This window comes from Barbus barbus, assembly GCF_936440315.1.
Source record: "Barbus barbus genome assembly, chromosome: 2".
In the NCBI taxonomy this organism is placed as follows: domain Eukaryota; kingdom Metazoa; phylum Chordata; class Actinopteri; order Cypriniformes; family Cyprinidae; genus Barbus; species Barbus barbus.
The window spans coordinates 2034524-2051167 of record NC_136730.1 but is presented as its reverse complement, the minus strand read 5'-3'; the positions used below and the strand labels follow the sequence as shown (position 1 = coordinate 2051167).

Sequence of the window (16644 nt, the reverse complement as noted above, 5' to 3'; positions counted from 1 at the left end):
GGGGCGGGGCCTGCGCAGGAGCGTCAGGGCGGGTTCTCATTGGGCCCAAGCCGGATGACGTGGCGTCAGGGCGGGAGTTTCTGCGAGGGAGGGAAACGCTGGAAAACAAAAGCCGTTACAAACACCGCTGCCTCCTTTAATAGCGAATATATAGTTAACAAACGCGCGCAGATTAATCTCAGTGCATCGTGTTTTTTTTAAACATACCGTTCTTTCGTGAAACAAGCACGTATTTAGTTCATAATAATAATATTAAGCATCTTCTAAACAGGCACAAAATGGCAGCATAAATAATTAAATAATTACCTCTAACAAATAAATAATTAATTTGAATTAATTAAAACAAACGTTTAATAAAAAAAGCAATCACGTCAAACAAATAAATATATTTACATAAATATATGTTAAATATATGCATAACGAGCAGAAAGGGGCGGGGCTAGAGATCCGCGGCACGCACGCGTGATATATTCACATCATCAGCGACCAGACACAACGAGAACAAGAACCGTCTTTTTAAACCGATAGCATTTATTTTCCGTGTTTTCGTTCTTTTTGCGTTTGTTGTTATTGTTTTGTCCAGTGGAGAGCAGAAAGAGTGGAAATCACTGGAGTGTGTGTGTGTGCGCTCTCCGCTGCTGTACTTCAGTGTGTGTGTGTGTGTGTGTGTGAGAGAGAGAGAGTGTGTGCTGATGTGATATTATGGCGGTGAATCTGGATAAAGACGCGTTTTACCGCCGCATCAAGCGACTCTACGGCTACTGGAAGGTACGGAGAGCTCACAGTCGCTCAGAAACCGCGTTAAATCATCATAACTATCCGATTTTGACAGAAATGAGGTGTTTATGCGCCTGTGATGCTGGAAGTCCTCTCACACACAGGCCTCATTTGCATATAACTGTTATATAGACACGTGTTCGTCTCTGTCGGTCTGAACGGAGATTTATTTCTGTTCGTAACGGAATCGCTGAAGTTTGCGAGCGTTTTGTGTTTGTTTGTTTGTTTTTTGCGCGATTAGCGCAGCGGCTAATGTGCTAGCTTGTTAGCATGTAGTGTTTTCACGCCATTTCCGGTCGGTGGTAAGAAGTGTTGATAACTCGGGTGTGAAATAAATCCTCAGCCTGTGTTTCGTTCATGGTTTAGTAAATGTTTCTCAGGTAAACGCTTTGTTTTGATGCAGAAGTGCTTTAGCTGTGAGCTAGCTCATATTCAGACGTGCTGCAGGTCGGAAAGAAAATAGTTACTATTATCATTAATGGTTAATTTATTTACGATAAAGAATAAAAGACTAAATCATCTTTGAAAAGCAATCTAAGGACATTTTCCCCCACAGTTTTATTGCTAAAGAAATATTTATCCTTATGCTTTACGATATAAAAGTTTTATATATATATATATATATAAGTATAATCAAAAGTTTTTAATTTGAATCATTGTTATATTGATTTCTTTTAGATTTTGTTGTAATATAATTTTCTTTTATATTTTGTTATAATATTTTATGTTAGTAGTCCATTATTTTAAATAAATACATATTGCTGCATTTATTTTAGAACATATATTCAAGTGTAAATAGTAATAACTACAATTATGTAATTTTAATATATTATAGTAATTGTTTTATATGATAAAGTATATATATTTTTTGCATATACCAAAAGCTAGTAATTATATTGTACAGTTGCAAATCTAACTGTTTACTGCTTTTAAAAAAAGTGTTTAGATGGGTAGACCTGATGCAATGAGTTTCTCATAACTCGTTATGATATAATTGTGCCTCTAACCCTGTTTTGTTTTGTCAGAAAGGTGAAGATGAGTTTGGGAAGGTGGATGCCATCGTGGTTTCTGTTGGAGTCGATGAGGAGATCGTCTACGCCAAATCTACAGCCCTTCAGGTGCAATAAAACCCTGTTTCTGAAAATACTAATACCACCAGAGATCATTGCATGTTCATGTGTTCATGTTCTCTGTCCGCAGACGTGGCTGTTTGGCTACGAGCTCACAGACACTATCATGGTGTTTTGTGAGACCAAGATCATTTTTCTGGCCAGTAAGAAGAAAGTGGAGTTCCTGAAGCAGGTCGCCGTCACGAAGGGCAACGAGAACGCAAACGGGATTCCTCCGATCACGCTGCTCGTCCGGGAAAAGGTATCGCACGCTTCACGCCCTGCAATCCTCTGAACCGCTTTAACATACTGATGGGAGAAACTCACCTTTTCAAAGCTTCCAATCAATCGAACCAATCGCTTCACAAAATGATTCGCTCGAAACACCACACGCTAGTGACACCTGCTGGTCAAAACTGTGTAGATGCAACAAACTCGTGCCAATAAATGCATAAAAACAACTTTTACAAACCCAATGCAAATGCTTTTCTGAAAGTGTAATATTAAATGCAGTTAAAATGCCATTAAATGTGAAGTGTCTGTAGCCTATATGTGACCCTGGACCACAAAACCAGTCATAAGGGTCCATTTTTTTAAAATTGAAATTTATACATAAATGAATAAATAATCTTTCCATTGATGTATGGTTTGTTATGATAGGACAATATTTGTCTGAGATACAACTATTTGTAAATCTGGAATCTGAGGGAGCAAAAAAATCTAAATATTGAGAAAATCTCCTTTAAAGTTGTTCAAATTAAGTTCTTAGCAATGCATATTACTAATCAAAAATGAAGTTGAGATATATTTACAGTAGGAAATTTACTGAATATCTTCATGGAACATGATCTTTACTTAATATCCTAATGATTTTTGGCATAAAAGAGAAATGTATAATTTTGATCCATACAGTGTATTGTTGGCTATTGATACAAGTATACCTGTGCTACTGATGACTGCTTTTGTGCTGCAGGGACACATATGTTCATTTGCAGGGTTTGTTTATGGAAAGAGATTATTAACTACTACTCATCCTTATAATTATACAAATGTCTGCAAATCTGGCATTATTGACTGGTTCACAGAGGCAAACCATTGAAATTGCGAAACGTTTCGTAACAGTTATGACCTAACAAAGCCTCGTCTCGAAACAAATGATTCGTTAAGGTTTCGAAGCTTCATTTAACTACTTTAAAGCGGTTACAGGTTTTTAATGTTTGTGTGACAGACTGAGAGCAACAAGGTGAACTTCGAGAAGATGGTCGAAGCCATCCGAGGAAGTAAAGATGGCAAGACGGTCGGCGTGTTCATGAAGGACAAATTCCCCGGAGAATACATGAAGAGCTGGAGCGACATGATCACGGCCGAGGGCCTGGAGAGGGTCTGTTTGACTGACTTTCACACGCAGTCCGCACTAAACCAGTGGCATGCGGTGAGATGATCTGAGCGTGTGTGTGTGTCGGTCTGTCAGGTGGACATCAGCACGGTGGTGGCGTATGCGATGGCAGTGAAGGAGGACGGAGAGCTGGCGCTCATGAAGAAGGCAGCTGCCATCACCAGCGACGTCTTCACCAAGTTCTTCAAGGAGCGAGTGATGGAGATCGTGGACGCCGACGAGGTTCGTTCACTCACGGCGCGCTTCAGGAAGGAATTAGCATTTTGTCTTTAAGGAGCCAGAGAGGTTAGGAGTCATTAAGATAAAAAGTAGCTGGGGACTACTTTCAGGCGCTGCGTAATATCAATCTTGCTAAGTGCTTGGTGTTCAATGTAAAAATAAAGAAAAGCTGTTGTCACATGATATCAGTCCTCTCATTCATTTGATTTTCTATTTATAGGTAAACCAGATACACATGCATATATTGAATAAAACGTCTGAAGTATTTTAAACTTGCAGTTTCCCTGTTTTTCAGTTTTGCTGAAATGCACAATTTTTCATATTCCTGTCATTTATTTATAGCAATGGAGATCCAGAGGTATTATCTTGCTCATGTTTTTCTTGTTGTGGTCTGTGTCTGTTCATCAGAAAGTCAAGCACAGTCGTCTGGCCGAGTCGGTGGAGAAGGCCATCGAGGACCGGAAGTTTCTGGGCGGCGTGGACCCGTCGACCGTGGAGATGTGCTACCCTCCCATAATTCAGAGCGGCGGCAACTACAGCCTGAAGTTCAGCGTGGTCAGGTGAGAGCGCAGCACGCCCCGGCTTATTCTTCTGACGCAGACGCTCGGAGCTAAACCCCTGCGACTCTCTCCCCAGCGATAAGAACCACATGCACTTCGGCGCAATCACCTGCGCCATGGGCATCCGCTACAAGTCCTACTGCTCCAACCTGGTGCGCACGCTCATGGTGGACCCACCGCAGGAAATGCAGGACAACTACAACTTCCTGCTGCAGGTGGAGGAGGAGCTTCTGAAGGAGATGAAGCACGGTGAGCTGGCCGTGAATGTGTGTGTGAGCGAGGGAGTTTATTTGTTTGTGTGTTGTATTTGAGTATGTTTGTGTGTGTGTCTGTATTTGTGTGTTTCAGTGTTTGTGTGTGCTTCAGTGTAGGTTTATGTATTTGTTTAAGTGTGTGTGTGTGTTGAGGAATGGTTTAATAATTAGTGTGTGTGCTGTACAGGAGTGAAGCTGTGTGACGTCTATAACGCCGTCCTGGAGTTTGTCAAGAAAGAGAAACCAGATCTGGTCAGCAAACTGACGAAAAACCTCGGGTTTGTGTCTGAAACGCATTGTTTTCCAGATCATTGATATGCAGTGTGTAAAATGAGCCACGTGTGTGTGTGTTTGTGTGTGTGTGCTGCAGGTTTGCTATGGGCATTGAGTTCAGAGAAGGATCGCTCGTTCTGAACGCCAAAAATCAGTTCAAACTCAAGAGAGGTGCGTGTGAATCAGGGCCTGTTGTACAGTATTTAGCATTATTGCTAAAGATACTATCAATTTTATTCCTGTTTACCTTAAAATGAAGGTTCATGATACTGTTTGAGAAGTATGTTGTGTAAAGTCTGAATCTACAATAAGGCTGCATATTTTTGAGGGGAAAAAGCAAATGTTATTTTTATTCTAATCATTGTTTTTCATGTATATAATATAAACTCTGAAACATGCAACGCTTCTAATTCAGTCGCAGCTCTTTTGGTAATTGCGTGGATGTTTGTTCAGGGATGGTGTTCAGCATCAGTCTGGGATTGGCTGATATGATCAACCGAGAGGCGAAGAAAGACGAGCAGAAAAAATATGCGCTCTTCATCGGAGACTCCATACAGATCAATGAGGTGCGTCACGCTCTTTAATGCTTCATGAGCTGGGAACTCTCTATGAAACGCTTTTCAGTGATCCTCTGCTCGTGTTTGTGATCGCAGGAGGATCAAGCGACCGTCCTCACACCCGTCAAAAAGAAGATCAAAAACGTTGGCATTTTCCTCAAGGTAACGACCGTCCGTCATTTCAGCTTGAGTGAAGCCACCAGCCCAAAACCACACTCAGTATAAATGTACAATAAACACACAATCCATCCAATGTGATTATTGGCTGTTTCTATCCATATGTTTTATGAAAATGTTGGGATATTGGATTTAAAAAAGGTGGATTTAAGCACAAAGATGAGTGTAATGTGCTCAAAGCAGACAATTTTTCCCCTCAATATTTAGTTGTTGATTTTATACTTTTAAAACCATATAAAGTATTTAAAAAAAAAAATTCTATAAATAAAAAAAAATATTAAGCTGTATAGACAAAAAATATAAATGTTGCTTGAAATAAAAAAAGTGAACTGAAAATGTAAACAAATAAAAATGAAAAATAAATTATGTAGACCCATTTAAAAAAATATATTTTTTAACTTGAAATAAAGGGAACTGAAAATATAAAAATAATATATTCTATTTCAGCAATTTGCCAAATAAAATTTTCATCTGCTTGAACAAAAATAACGAAAACTGAAATGTCAATAAAACGCATGTTAGCAGTTAAAAAAAATGAAAATATATATAAAAATCATGCAGACCTATTTAAAAGAAAATATTTATTTACAATAAAGTAAACGTTAGCTGAAGTAAAATATAAAAACAGTATTTCAGCTAAATTTTACATTAACATTAAGTTTACATTTTAAATTAAAAAAATAACAAATTACAAAATGTAAAAAAAAAAAGACTACAATTAAAAAATATGTAAAAATAAAACATAAGAATTAAAAATGTATAAGGAAAAATAGAGTAGTGTCTTTAATGGTGTGCAGTTATTGGCATTATCTTAGGATTTTTATGCAGAAGAAAAAAGATTAACAGGCTTCCTCAGTTGCCGAGTTTATTATTATTATTTGCTAATGCTTTGCCCCAGTTTCCCAGGAAGTGATGATTTTGTTCTCTTGTACACATGCAACATAAACAGGGATTTATTTGCTAATATTTAACTGTTTAATATTAAACTATATAACTTTCGCAACTTTGGACACAAATGTATCTATAGTGTTTTATAAATATAGAATTTATAAAGTGTTACTAAAGATGGAAGAAGCTTGTCTGCTAAGTTTTTTTTCTGTGCGTCTCTAGAATGACGATGAAGAGGACGAGGAGGAGGACGACGATAACGCAGAGGAGCTGCTGGGGAAAGGAGCTCGTAGCGCCGCCCTGCTGGCCGACAGAACCAGGGTATGTGCCTCTGCCCTGTTTATTAATCCTCACAACTCACCCGATTCACACCTGCGTTCTCATTCGCTCTCATCTGATTGTTCAGAATGAGATGACCGCTGAGGAGAAGAGGCGGGCCCATCAGAAAGAACTGGCCAATCAGGTGAACGAGGAGGCCAAGCGGCGTCTGACGGAGCAGAAAGGAGGCCAGCAGATACAGAAGTATGAGGATGAATGTGTTTGTCTCATTAAGCTCCTTTAATTATGTCCCTGCAGCACAAAAGCAGTCATGAGTAGCACAGGTATATTTGTAGCAATAGCCAACAATACATTGTATGGATCAAAATTATACATTTCTCTTTTATGACAAAAATCATTAGGATATTAAGATCAAGTTACATGAAGATACTTAGTAAATGTCCTACCATAAATATATCAACACTTCATTTCAGATTAGTAATATGCATCGCTAAGAACTTCATTTGGACAGCTCAGATTCCAGATTTTCAAATAGTTGTATCTCAGCCAAATATTGATGTTTAAATCTCTAATTTCAACCCTTATGACTGGTGTTGTGCTCCAGGGTCAGATTTTGTCGTGCTAGTTTGACGTAAACGCTCTTCTCTTCCCGTGTTTCCCCCTTAGAGCCAGAAAGTCAAACGTGTCGTATAAGAACGTTTCCCAGATGCCCCGTGAGAAGGACATCAGAGACATGAAGATCTACATCGATAAGAAATACGAGACCGTCGTCATGCCTGTGTTCGGCATCGCCACGCCGTTTCACATCGCCACCATCAAGGTAAGCGCACCGCGCCGGTCTGACGCCGAACACTCGATGTTTGCTTCGTCTGAGTCTCTCACATGTGTTTGCAGAACATCAGTATGTCTGTGGAAGGAGATTACACGTATCTGAGGATAAACTTCTTCGTGCCGGGCAGCTCGCTGGGACGCCATGACGGAAACATCTTCCCCAACCCCGAGGCCACGTTTGTCAAAGAGATGTAAGACTTTGTGATGACATCCATTGATGACAATGTTTCTGCGATCAACATAGGCTTACGATGCTTTTGGGAAATGCAGCCCAGTTCTATTACTGGGCTTGGAGAACGTTGTTTTGGATCAGTGTAACACAAACTACAAAATCAATCCTGTGGTTGGTTAATGAGTCAGCGAACACCTGTTGGCGTATGGGCCACTCCAGACTAAAAGACTTGATGTCTAAAACACATTTGACCATATCTTCCATGTAAGTTTTGGGATGTTGCATGCAGGAGTAAAACGGCAAGAGGTGCATAAAATCTTGACATTTTAAAAAAATATATTTTTTAATTCAATACTTATTTGGTTATAGTTCTTAAACCAATTAAAAAAACATTGTATTTCAGCTGCATGCCAAGTAAACATCAAATATAACTAAAACAGAAATATTAATAATAAAGAATATGAAGACCGGTTTAAAAACACAACAAAACTGTAAAAATATTTAGACATAAATAGTGATTTCTCACTTTTAATCAACACTGATGTATTCTTAATTTAGTCAAGTCGTGACGTATTGTCAAGTATGGTGACCCATACTCGAAATTGGTGCTCTGCGTTTAACCCATCCAAGTGCACACACACAGCAGTGAGTAGTGAACAAATGCACACACACACACACACACCGTGAACACACACCCGGAGCAGTGGGCATTTATGCTGCAGCGCCCGGGGAGCAGTTGGGGGTTCGGTGTCTTGCTCAAGGGCACCTCAGTCGTGGTATTGAGGGTGGAGAGAGCGCTGGACATTCACTCCCCCCACCTACAATCCCTGCCGGCCTGAGACTCGAACCCACAACCTTTGGATTACGAGTCCGACTCTCTAACCATTAGGCCACGACTTCCCCATAATTTAATAATTATAATAATTTTTACTATTGCTCCAGGTGTGTGTTCACTACTGTGTGCGCACATGGATGGTTCAGATTGTAGAAATGTAATTCTGTTAATAAAGTTAAGACAAACTGCCTTATGTGCAATATTCGCTCGTCAATATAAATGCTTTTTACAACTTCAACTATTTTGATTGATTAAATTAGTATTAAATAACACGTGTTTTTGGCTAAGCGCATCAGAATGTTTGGTTTCAGCCTAGAAATGATCTTTTGGTGCATCACTAATTTTAACTCCTAGGACACTTCTTACTTGTTAGGTTCTAATGAAAAGATTTGTAATGAAGTGTCATTTTCAGCCTCTTCTCACAAACCTGTGACTAGCACAAAAGAAGATATTTAGCAGAATGTGCACACTGCTCTTTTCCACACATTCATAGTGAATGTCAACATTTGTTTTTTTGCTCCTTTATTTAGCTACACCTTTGTAACATGCCAGAAAGTACATTTTTGGTTGAACAGTCCTTTAAAGCACACTTAAAGCCTCTTTGCGCGCTCACACAGTCCTCTCTCTCTCAGTACGTACCGCGCGTCGAACCTGAAGTCGCCCGGCGATCACTCCGTTCCCTCCACCAACCTGCAGAACGCCTTCCGCATAATCAAGGAGGTGCAGAAGCGCTACAAGACCCGCGAGGCAGAGGAGAAGGAGAAGGAGGGCATCGTTAAACAAGACTCGCTCGTCATCAACCTCAACCGCAGCAACCCCAAACTCAAAGACCTTTACATCCGGCCCAACATCGCGCAGAAGAGGATGCAGGGCTCGCTGGAGGCGCACACCAACGGTGAGAGAGCATCGGTGCTTTAGTAGGCCTTTAATGTGGGTTTAAATGACCAATCTAGAGAAGAGCGGGTGAAATGATGCTCATGTGTGATGCAGACTAATGCTACTGAATTAGAAGGACAATCAATTATCAATCTATCAATTGTTTCCTAACAAAATGGCATCAATCTCTATTATATAAAAGCGATTAACCCTAATAATTAATTCAACATCTGATTTCACATTCCGGGTCCGTTGGTACCAGAACAATTATTTTATAAAACGGTCAACTAAATTTCTCTACTAAAACCATAACTGATTGGCAACATCTTAATGTTATTACTGCATTTACCTATTTTATTTTTAAATTGCAAAATTCTTTGAAATTACACTTGAACCACACTCACACAAAATTATGCAAAATATATGTGTATATTTCAATAGGGTTGCGACGAGTCAGAAAATTTCCAGTAAATTTCTGAACACATTTTCCAGAAATGTTGGAAGCTTTAAAGGATTTTTTTGCTCCTTGGCAACCCTAATCTTTTTTTAGTATTGCTGACAACTTTTATTTGAATATATCATTCAATGCAATTCATACAAACACACAATCTGAGAATTACCAGTATTAACCTCATTTAAATGAATGAATTGCTCAAGAACAGTCCAAATTTATAAAACCTATTTATTTCTAATAAAAAATTACTCTGAGAAGTATTCATACAAAACAAATTCATTTCACTTGCATGAACTGATTTTGCTTTCTGATTTAAAAAAACCCCTGATTTTTGTGCTGCAGTGTTTGTCAATAGGCATCATATTCATGTTCTGCTGCAGAATTCACTCCCAAAAGTTGAGAAAACGCTAAATATATTTGACTCCATTATAACTTCATAAATAATTTTACAATAGTTTTGACATCTAATGGTGTTCCATACATACCTGGGTCAAAATGGGTCTCCTAGTGTATAATGAGTCTTAAAGCATTGGCAAAGTTTCGTTCCCTTACTCAAAACTATTCATTAGAAATTGCATATCTTTTCCAGGTCCGAACTGACCTGAACGTGTGTTAATCACAAGCGGCTCACAGCTCTCTTCGTGTCTCTCCAGGTTTCCGTTTCACGTCGGTACGCGGCGATAAAGTCGACATCCTCTACAACAACATCAAGCACGCCGTATTCCAGCCCTGCGATGGCGAGATGATCATCGTGCTGCACTTCCATCTGAAGGTGTGCGACAAACTAACCACGTCTGTCCTGTGTCTCGCGCTACACGGACTTACCGTAACGCTCTTCTGTCTGTCGCAGAATGCCATCATGTTCGGAAAGAAGCGTCACACAGATGTTCAGTTCTACACGGAGGTGGGCGAGATCACCACAGACCTGGGCAAACACCAGCACATGCACGACCGCGACGACCTCTACGCTGAGCAGATGGAGCGAGAGATGCGACACAAACTCAAATCCGCCTTCAAGAACTTCATCGAGAAGGTCGAGTCGCTCACCAAGGAGGAGCTGGAGTTTGAGGTTCCTTTCAGAGATCTCGGGTGAGTCAGATTTGATTAGTTACTCGCTCTTGTGTAGTAAGTCTAGACGCATTGATGCATAACTGCATCAAACATGCTTGAATGTTCCCGTGAGCCAATAAGATTTCAATTAAAACAGTGCGTCTCATTGCACAGGGATTTGTGTACGAATGTCAAATCACAATTCATCAAGAACTCACATCATAAAGATTGTAAAGAAATTACATCAAGAAAACCCACTCATAAAAATCCCGCTGTGCTTTGCCTTGTAAAGAGGAACACATTTTTGGTAACAAACGTTTTGCACGCGAACACCATGTTTCATGGGGAAATGCAGGAATTGAGCACGTGCACAATGTTAGTTGGCAAAAACAAAAGTTCACGCAAGAGAACGCAAAGTTTCTTGATGAAACACAGTTTTTCAGAAAAGTCGAAAGTGAAAGTGTACCATAGGAACACACAACTCCTGTAAGTGAACCATGTTTCTTGTGAGAACAGTGTATTTTTGACACCTAATGGTACTCCATTCATAAACGGGTCAAAATGACCCGAACCCAAAAATGTAAATTACAATTATTTTATTTAATAAATTGTGTATTTTAAGTTTTTTTTTTTTTTTTTTTTTTCCTATATTTTAGAATTTATGTCAGAATTGAAGATGCATAAAATTTGGCAGAGTATCAGGGAAACCTGTTTTGCAAATCTATGCAGAGTTTGAGAACACAAGGTTTGCAAGTGAACCCAGTGTTTCTTGGGAAAATGCAAAATGTTTGTGAATTTTGCAAGTTAACGCAAAGTGTTTTACGGAAACAATGTTTTGCAAGCAATCACAAATTTTCCTTTCGTTGACGCGAAACTTTTGACGACAAATTTCGCCAAATTTTCTCAGGGAGTCAAGTTTTATAGTTTTACAAACATCTGGTTTATCTGGTTTAAGCGCTGTCAGTAGTTTAATCATCATGTGATGTCGTTGGCGTGTTTCTGCATTTCAGGTTCCAAGGCGCCCCCTACAGGAGCACCTGCCTCCTGCAGCCCACGTCCAGCTCCCTCTGTAACGTCACGGAGTGGGTGAGTGTCACGCCAAATGAAAACCATACCGTGTCACAAACGCCCGTCCTACTTAGGGTTGGGTATCGTTTGAATTTGATCAATTCAGATTCTGCTTATCGATTCCCAGTTCCCAAAAAAAGTCAAACATTTAGATATCAAACATATTTGTGGAATATATCAAAACTTCATTTCTGATTAGTAATATGCATTGCTAAGAACTTCATTTGAACAACTTTAAAGGAGATTTTCTCAATATTTAGATTTTTTTGCTCCCTCAGATTCCAGATTTTCTAATAGTTGTATCTCAGACAAATATTATCCGATCATAACAAACCATACATCAATGGAAAGCGTATTTATCAGCTTTCAGATGATGTATAAATCTCTAATTTCACAAAATTGACCTGTATGACTTGTTTTGTGGTCCAGGGTCACATTTATTCTCTTTTTGCAAAACATTTGCTGCTGAATACCATGAACAAAAATCAGCAGGCTGCATAAAATCTGGATTTGATTAAGAGCTGTTTGTGCGCAAAATAGAGCTGGTCAATTCTGGATAAATTGACACTTTTTTTTATTTTTTTTTATTTTTTTATAAGTGGAGGTTGTAGTTCTCACAATTCTGAAGAAAACAAATTTGACAACTAAACACAATCTCATGGAATTTATGAATGAATCGATTCAATGACTCACTCAAGATTGACTTGTTTCATTATTGAATGAATCGTATTTGAGTGATTCAAACTTTAATAGCCCCTTTTCACCACCTAAAAAAAGATTTCTGCGCACAGGAATTGACATTTTAATTTTACAACTAGTATCCGATTCCTGACCTTTTAGTATCTGACTCTGGGATTGTAATTGATTTTTGATTCTCAACCCTAGTCCTAATGAGCCGTTTCTCTCTCAAAGCCTCCGTTTGTGGTGACGCTCGACGAGGTGGAGTTGGTTCATTTCGAGCGAGTCCAGTTTCACCTGAAGAACTTCGACGTGGTCATCGTTTATAAAGACTACAACAAGAAAGTCACCATGATCAACGCTGTGCCCGTCAACTCTCTGGACCCCATCAAAGAGTGGCTCAAGTAAGCTAGCGTGCCGGCCGTGCCGCTCTCGTCTGAGATGTTTACAGTGCGAGTGAACGTGTTGTGTCTCTGTGCAGCTCGTGTGATATCAAATACACAGAGGGCGTCCAGTCTCTGAACTGGACCAAGATCATGAAGACCATTGTGGACGATCCCGAGGGCTTTTTCGAGCAGGGCGGCTGGTCCTTCCTCGATCCGGAGAGTGAGGTAAGACGTCTCCCTGTGGTGTTTTAGTGTTAAGGTACTATTAAAGTCTCAATGTTTAGAATTTTTATTTTCCGTTTTCTACCTTTTTTTTCTTCTATTTAAGAGTTTTGATGCCATTTTTATTAGGGTTTTTTTGTATAAATGACTAAGGGCCAGATTTTCCAAACAGGGCAAATTAGCGTTGGAGTGCAATTCCATAGAAGTGCTGATGGGAGGGAAAACTTCTGCGTGTGATTTACTAACAAAAACACAGACGCAGCAGATCATTCCCATAATGACCCGTGCAGTCTGCGTGATTCGTTTGAATACTCCTCTCTCATAAATTTAGCATCTGAAAGGGAAACTCCTAGAAATGCATATTCAATAAGATCAAGCGTTTCCACGCCTTTTCAGCACTGATTCTTCACTGCGTGTCTTTAGTAAATCATGACAGTGCTACTTTAACACCAAAAGACCGTTTGCACTGGGGAAAGCTGTTCGTAAATCTAGAGAGAGATAGATATAGATAGCATTTAGTTCATTTGAAGTAGAAATTAAATTTAAACTAACAAACATGTTGTGTTTGGGTTTTAGTTGGCTATAAAACCCCTGCAGACCTAGCATCTGAAAGCAGATTTGGGTTTAATCTGCAATGATTAAATATTCACCTGTGTCTGTATCTCAGGGAAGCGGTGCGGATGACGATTCAGGGTCTGAGATGGAGGACGAGACGTTTAACCCCTCGGCTGATGAGGAGGAGGAAGAGGAGGTGGACAGTGATGAAGATTACTCATCAGAGACAGAGGACTCCGGTAACGGTGCTCACATATATTACTCAGATGCTGATTGTTTGGAATTTTAAATAAAATTAAGTTGTTTAGCTTAATTTTTTTTCGTTGTTGTATTTGGGTTCAGTTATCGTTATTAGATTTTTTTTATTTTAACCACTTTTGTGTATTTTGTGACGTGATGATTGTTGATGTGCTCTCCTTCGTTGTACTCAGCAGCCTCTCTGATTGAGTTTAGCTGCGTGTGTGTTTGGCATCTGTTGAGGGTTGTTGATGTCTGATTATTGATCACAGATTACAGCGCGTCTATGGGCAGCGAGGAGGAGAGCGGCAAAGACTGGGACGAACTGGAGGAGGAAGCCAGGAAAGGTGAGACACACAAAACTCAAAAAATATTCTGACGAGCTGCTATTTCCCTCCAAAACAATGTCTCTTCCTGGAGGTTTTGGTGTATTAAGGCAAGACGAATAGATCCCCATATTTTCGTTGCTGATTAATCACAGTACAAGACAATTGTTTTGTATAACACATTTTCTGAAATGTTGTGTTTAAGCAATTTAGGCGTAATAAAAACACTAATTTGCGTACATTTCCAGCGCACAGATCTGAAACGAATCCAGGTTCATAATTCCTGATTTAGTTTTTCCAGAGGGGATTTTGGATTTCTAGATTATCACTCCATAAATCAGAAAAAACTGTCAACAGACCGTAATCACATGAATGATGCATCAACAAACCCCTCAGCAGTTTTATTTCTCTCTATATTCTGGCAGATTTGACTAAGTTTGGTGTATGTAACTGCTGATGAAGTGGAGAAACAAACTCATTTTGAGAGAACTGCATTTAAAGATATGAACTATAATTGAAATCCACACACAGTGTATTAAAACACAACTTCAGTGATTGTTTTCACATGTACTTCACAATGCAGTGATTGACCTGTTTGTAACGGCCTTTTATTTTCTTCCATCAGCTGACCGTGAGAGTCAATATGAGGATGTAGAGGAGACCTCAAACAGGAAGAGGAAAGGCCGTTCGTCCGCTCCGCCTCCCCACAGCAAGAAGAGACGACATTAGATAACACGCACTTACACACTGCCAAATCAGTCTCCCACAGTCCTCTCTGACTGCCCCCCCCCCACACACACACACACACTGTTTGGTGTAAGTGGTGTCGTCAGCGCTGATGTGTGCTGTAGAATAGAGGTTTTCATATCAGTGGATGGATGGACCCTTCACTCGTCTGCATTTCCTTTTGGATTTTCTTCTGTTGGGTTGAATGGCATCTCTCAGGTGTGTGTGTGTGTGTGTGTGTGTGTGTGCGAGCGCTTTTCTGAAGCAGTAGCTGTGACGTAGTGTTGGTGTTTCATGAGCGTTACGTGGCACTCATTCCTCGACTCTTCCGGCTCATCTCTCTTTCTCACGCACGCAGTTCCTGTTCATTTTTGAATAAACGTGCAGCATCTCACGGCGATGTGCTTTTATGTTAGTACATAATGATTCACTTTGTGCTTTTGTTTGATTTTTCTAATGCGAGGGGACATACACACACACACACACACACACACACACACACACATTGTAAACATACACTTTTTTTCCATTTAGAACTTTTTGCTCATTCTGGATTGGTAGTCTTGTATTGTTCAATCAAATTGTTTTGTTTTCTTTTTTTATAATAAAAGTTAAGTGAAATTTAAAGAAACTTGTCTCTTATTTAAGCCTTCTTTTGGGGGTCGAAGTGTGTGGTTTGTCATTCAGTGTGAAACGAATGATGGTCTTTACATGAAACAACACACGCCTTACCATCTACGCCACTGAAACCGATATGGAATTGCTGTCTTGTTTTTAGTCTTGACTAACTCAGTCACACATAAGTGGGCGGAGTTAGTTTAAATAGTCTTTGCCAACAAGACGGGGTTTTTGCACTTACTGTAAATAGACACTCCATTTAAATTAGGGGTGGGCGATATGGCAAAATATCTTTTTTTTTATATATCTATATCACATTTCCCGATTTTATCACAATTCTTTGTTAGGTTTACTTTTGCAAGTTGTCTGAGCATTAGTCAAATTATTTTCCCTATTATAAAGACAAAGCCTATGTACGTAATGTCTATGTACGTTTAGTTTTTCTTTTTTTAGTCATTTAGTATTTCAATTTTAAACAAAAAACATTAACTGAAATAGACACACCTTTTTTAATTTTCTAGTAATATTTCAGCTAGTTGCATTTCTCATTTTCATTTAAAGGAATACCGTTTTATAGTTTTTGTTTTAATGTTAATGTTAATCCTGGTGGGACTTGAAGGGGTCATCAGATGCTAAATTCATTTTTCAAGTTGTTTGAATATAAATGTGTTGGAAGTGTGTAAACATCCATCCTATAATGATAATCCACCCAGTGTTTTTTTTTTTTTTTTTTTAAATCCCCGTTTTAAAATCCCCGTTCTCAAATCAGGCTGTTCTGAGATTCCTGTCAGAATGACGGAGTTCTGTACAGACCCCTCCCAGGATAGTTGATTGACAAGACTGTCTAACCTTAGACCTGCCCAGAGTGAGCTGAGATTGTGTCAGCTCTGGTGCATGGGAAGACGAGATGTCTCAGATTAAGCGATGGAAGTGTTTAGTTGTTGGATGTAATAATGAATATAGCAGTTGTCAGTTACTCCTGACATCTGAGCCGCTGAAGATGCAGAGGATTAACATTGCTTTCGCTTCGAAGGGAATGCACCGATCCCGATCTGCCTATAAATGCGTCTAAATTCGCCCGAATCATTTGTGATCCAGCTTCACCTACAGAAGAAGTTTGT

General features: G+C 39.4%; 1 protein-coding gene across 2 annotated transcripts; it reads left to right on the top strand.

Moving 5' to 3' along the window:
* Nucleotides 1–41: 41 nt before the first annotated feature.
* On the top strand, nt 42–15530 carry LOC306843822 (FACT complex subunit SPT16-like). 2 transcript variants are annotated; one of them, XM_079375501.1, is made up of 24 exons: nt 42–768; nt 1803–1895; nt 1978–2148; nt 3115–3267; nt 3358–3504; nt 3910–4061; nt 4138–4310; nt 4503–4593; nt 4686–4759; nt 5042–5154; nt 5242–5307; nt 6433–6531; nt 6617–6732; nt 7156–7309; nt 7384–7511; nt 8960–9222; nt 10311–10429; nt 10508–10746; nt 11718–11793; nt 12688–12857; nt 12935–13064; nt 13729–13855; nt 14126–14200; nt 14805–15530. In XM_079375501.1, the coding sequence occupies exons 1-24, from the start codon at nt 703–705 to the stop codon at nt 14906–14908; spliced, it is 3099 nt and encodes a 1032-aa protein (XP_079231627.1). In that variant the 5' UTR covers nt 42–702; the 3' UTR covers nt 14909–15530. The 2 variants fall into 2 exon arrangements, with proteins under 2 accessions (XP_079231627.1, XP_079231626.1); XM_079375500.1 differs by having other exon boundaries at nt 62–768; nt 13729–13861.
* Nucleotides 15531–16644: the final 1114 nt, after the last annotated feature.

Coding starts and splice junctions, on each gene's coding strand:
- LOC306843822 (XM_079375500.1), top strand. CDS start 703: ATGGCGGTGAATCTGGATAAAGACGCGTTTTACCGCCGCATCAAGCGA. Junction 5,308..6,432: donor ACGTTGGCATTTTCCTCAAG/GTAACGACCGTC, acceptor GTGCGTCTCTAG/AATGACGATGAAGAGGACGA. Junction 10,430..10,507: donor TGCTGCACTTCCATCTGAAG/GTGTGCGACAAA, acceptor TGTCTGTCGCAG/AATGCCATCATGTTCGGAAA.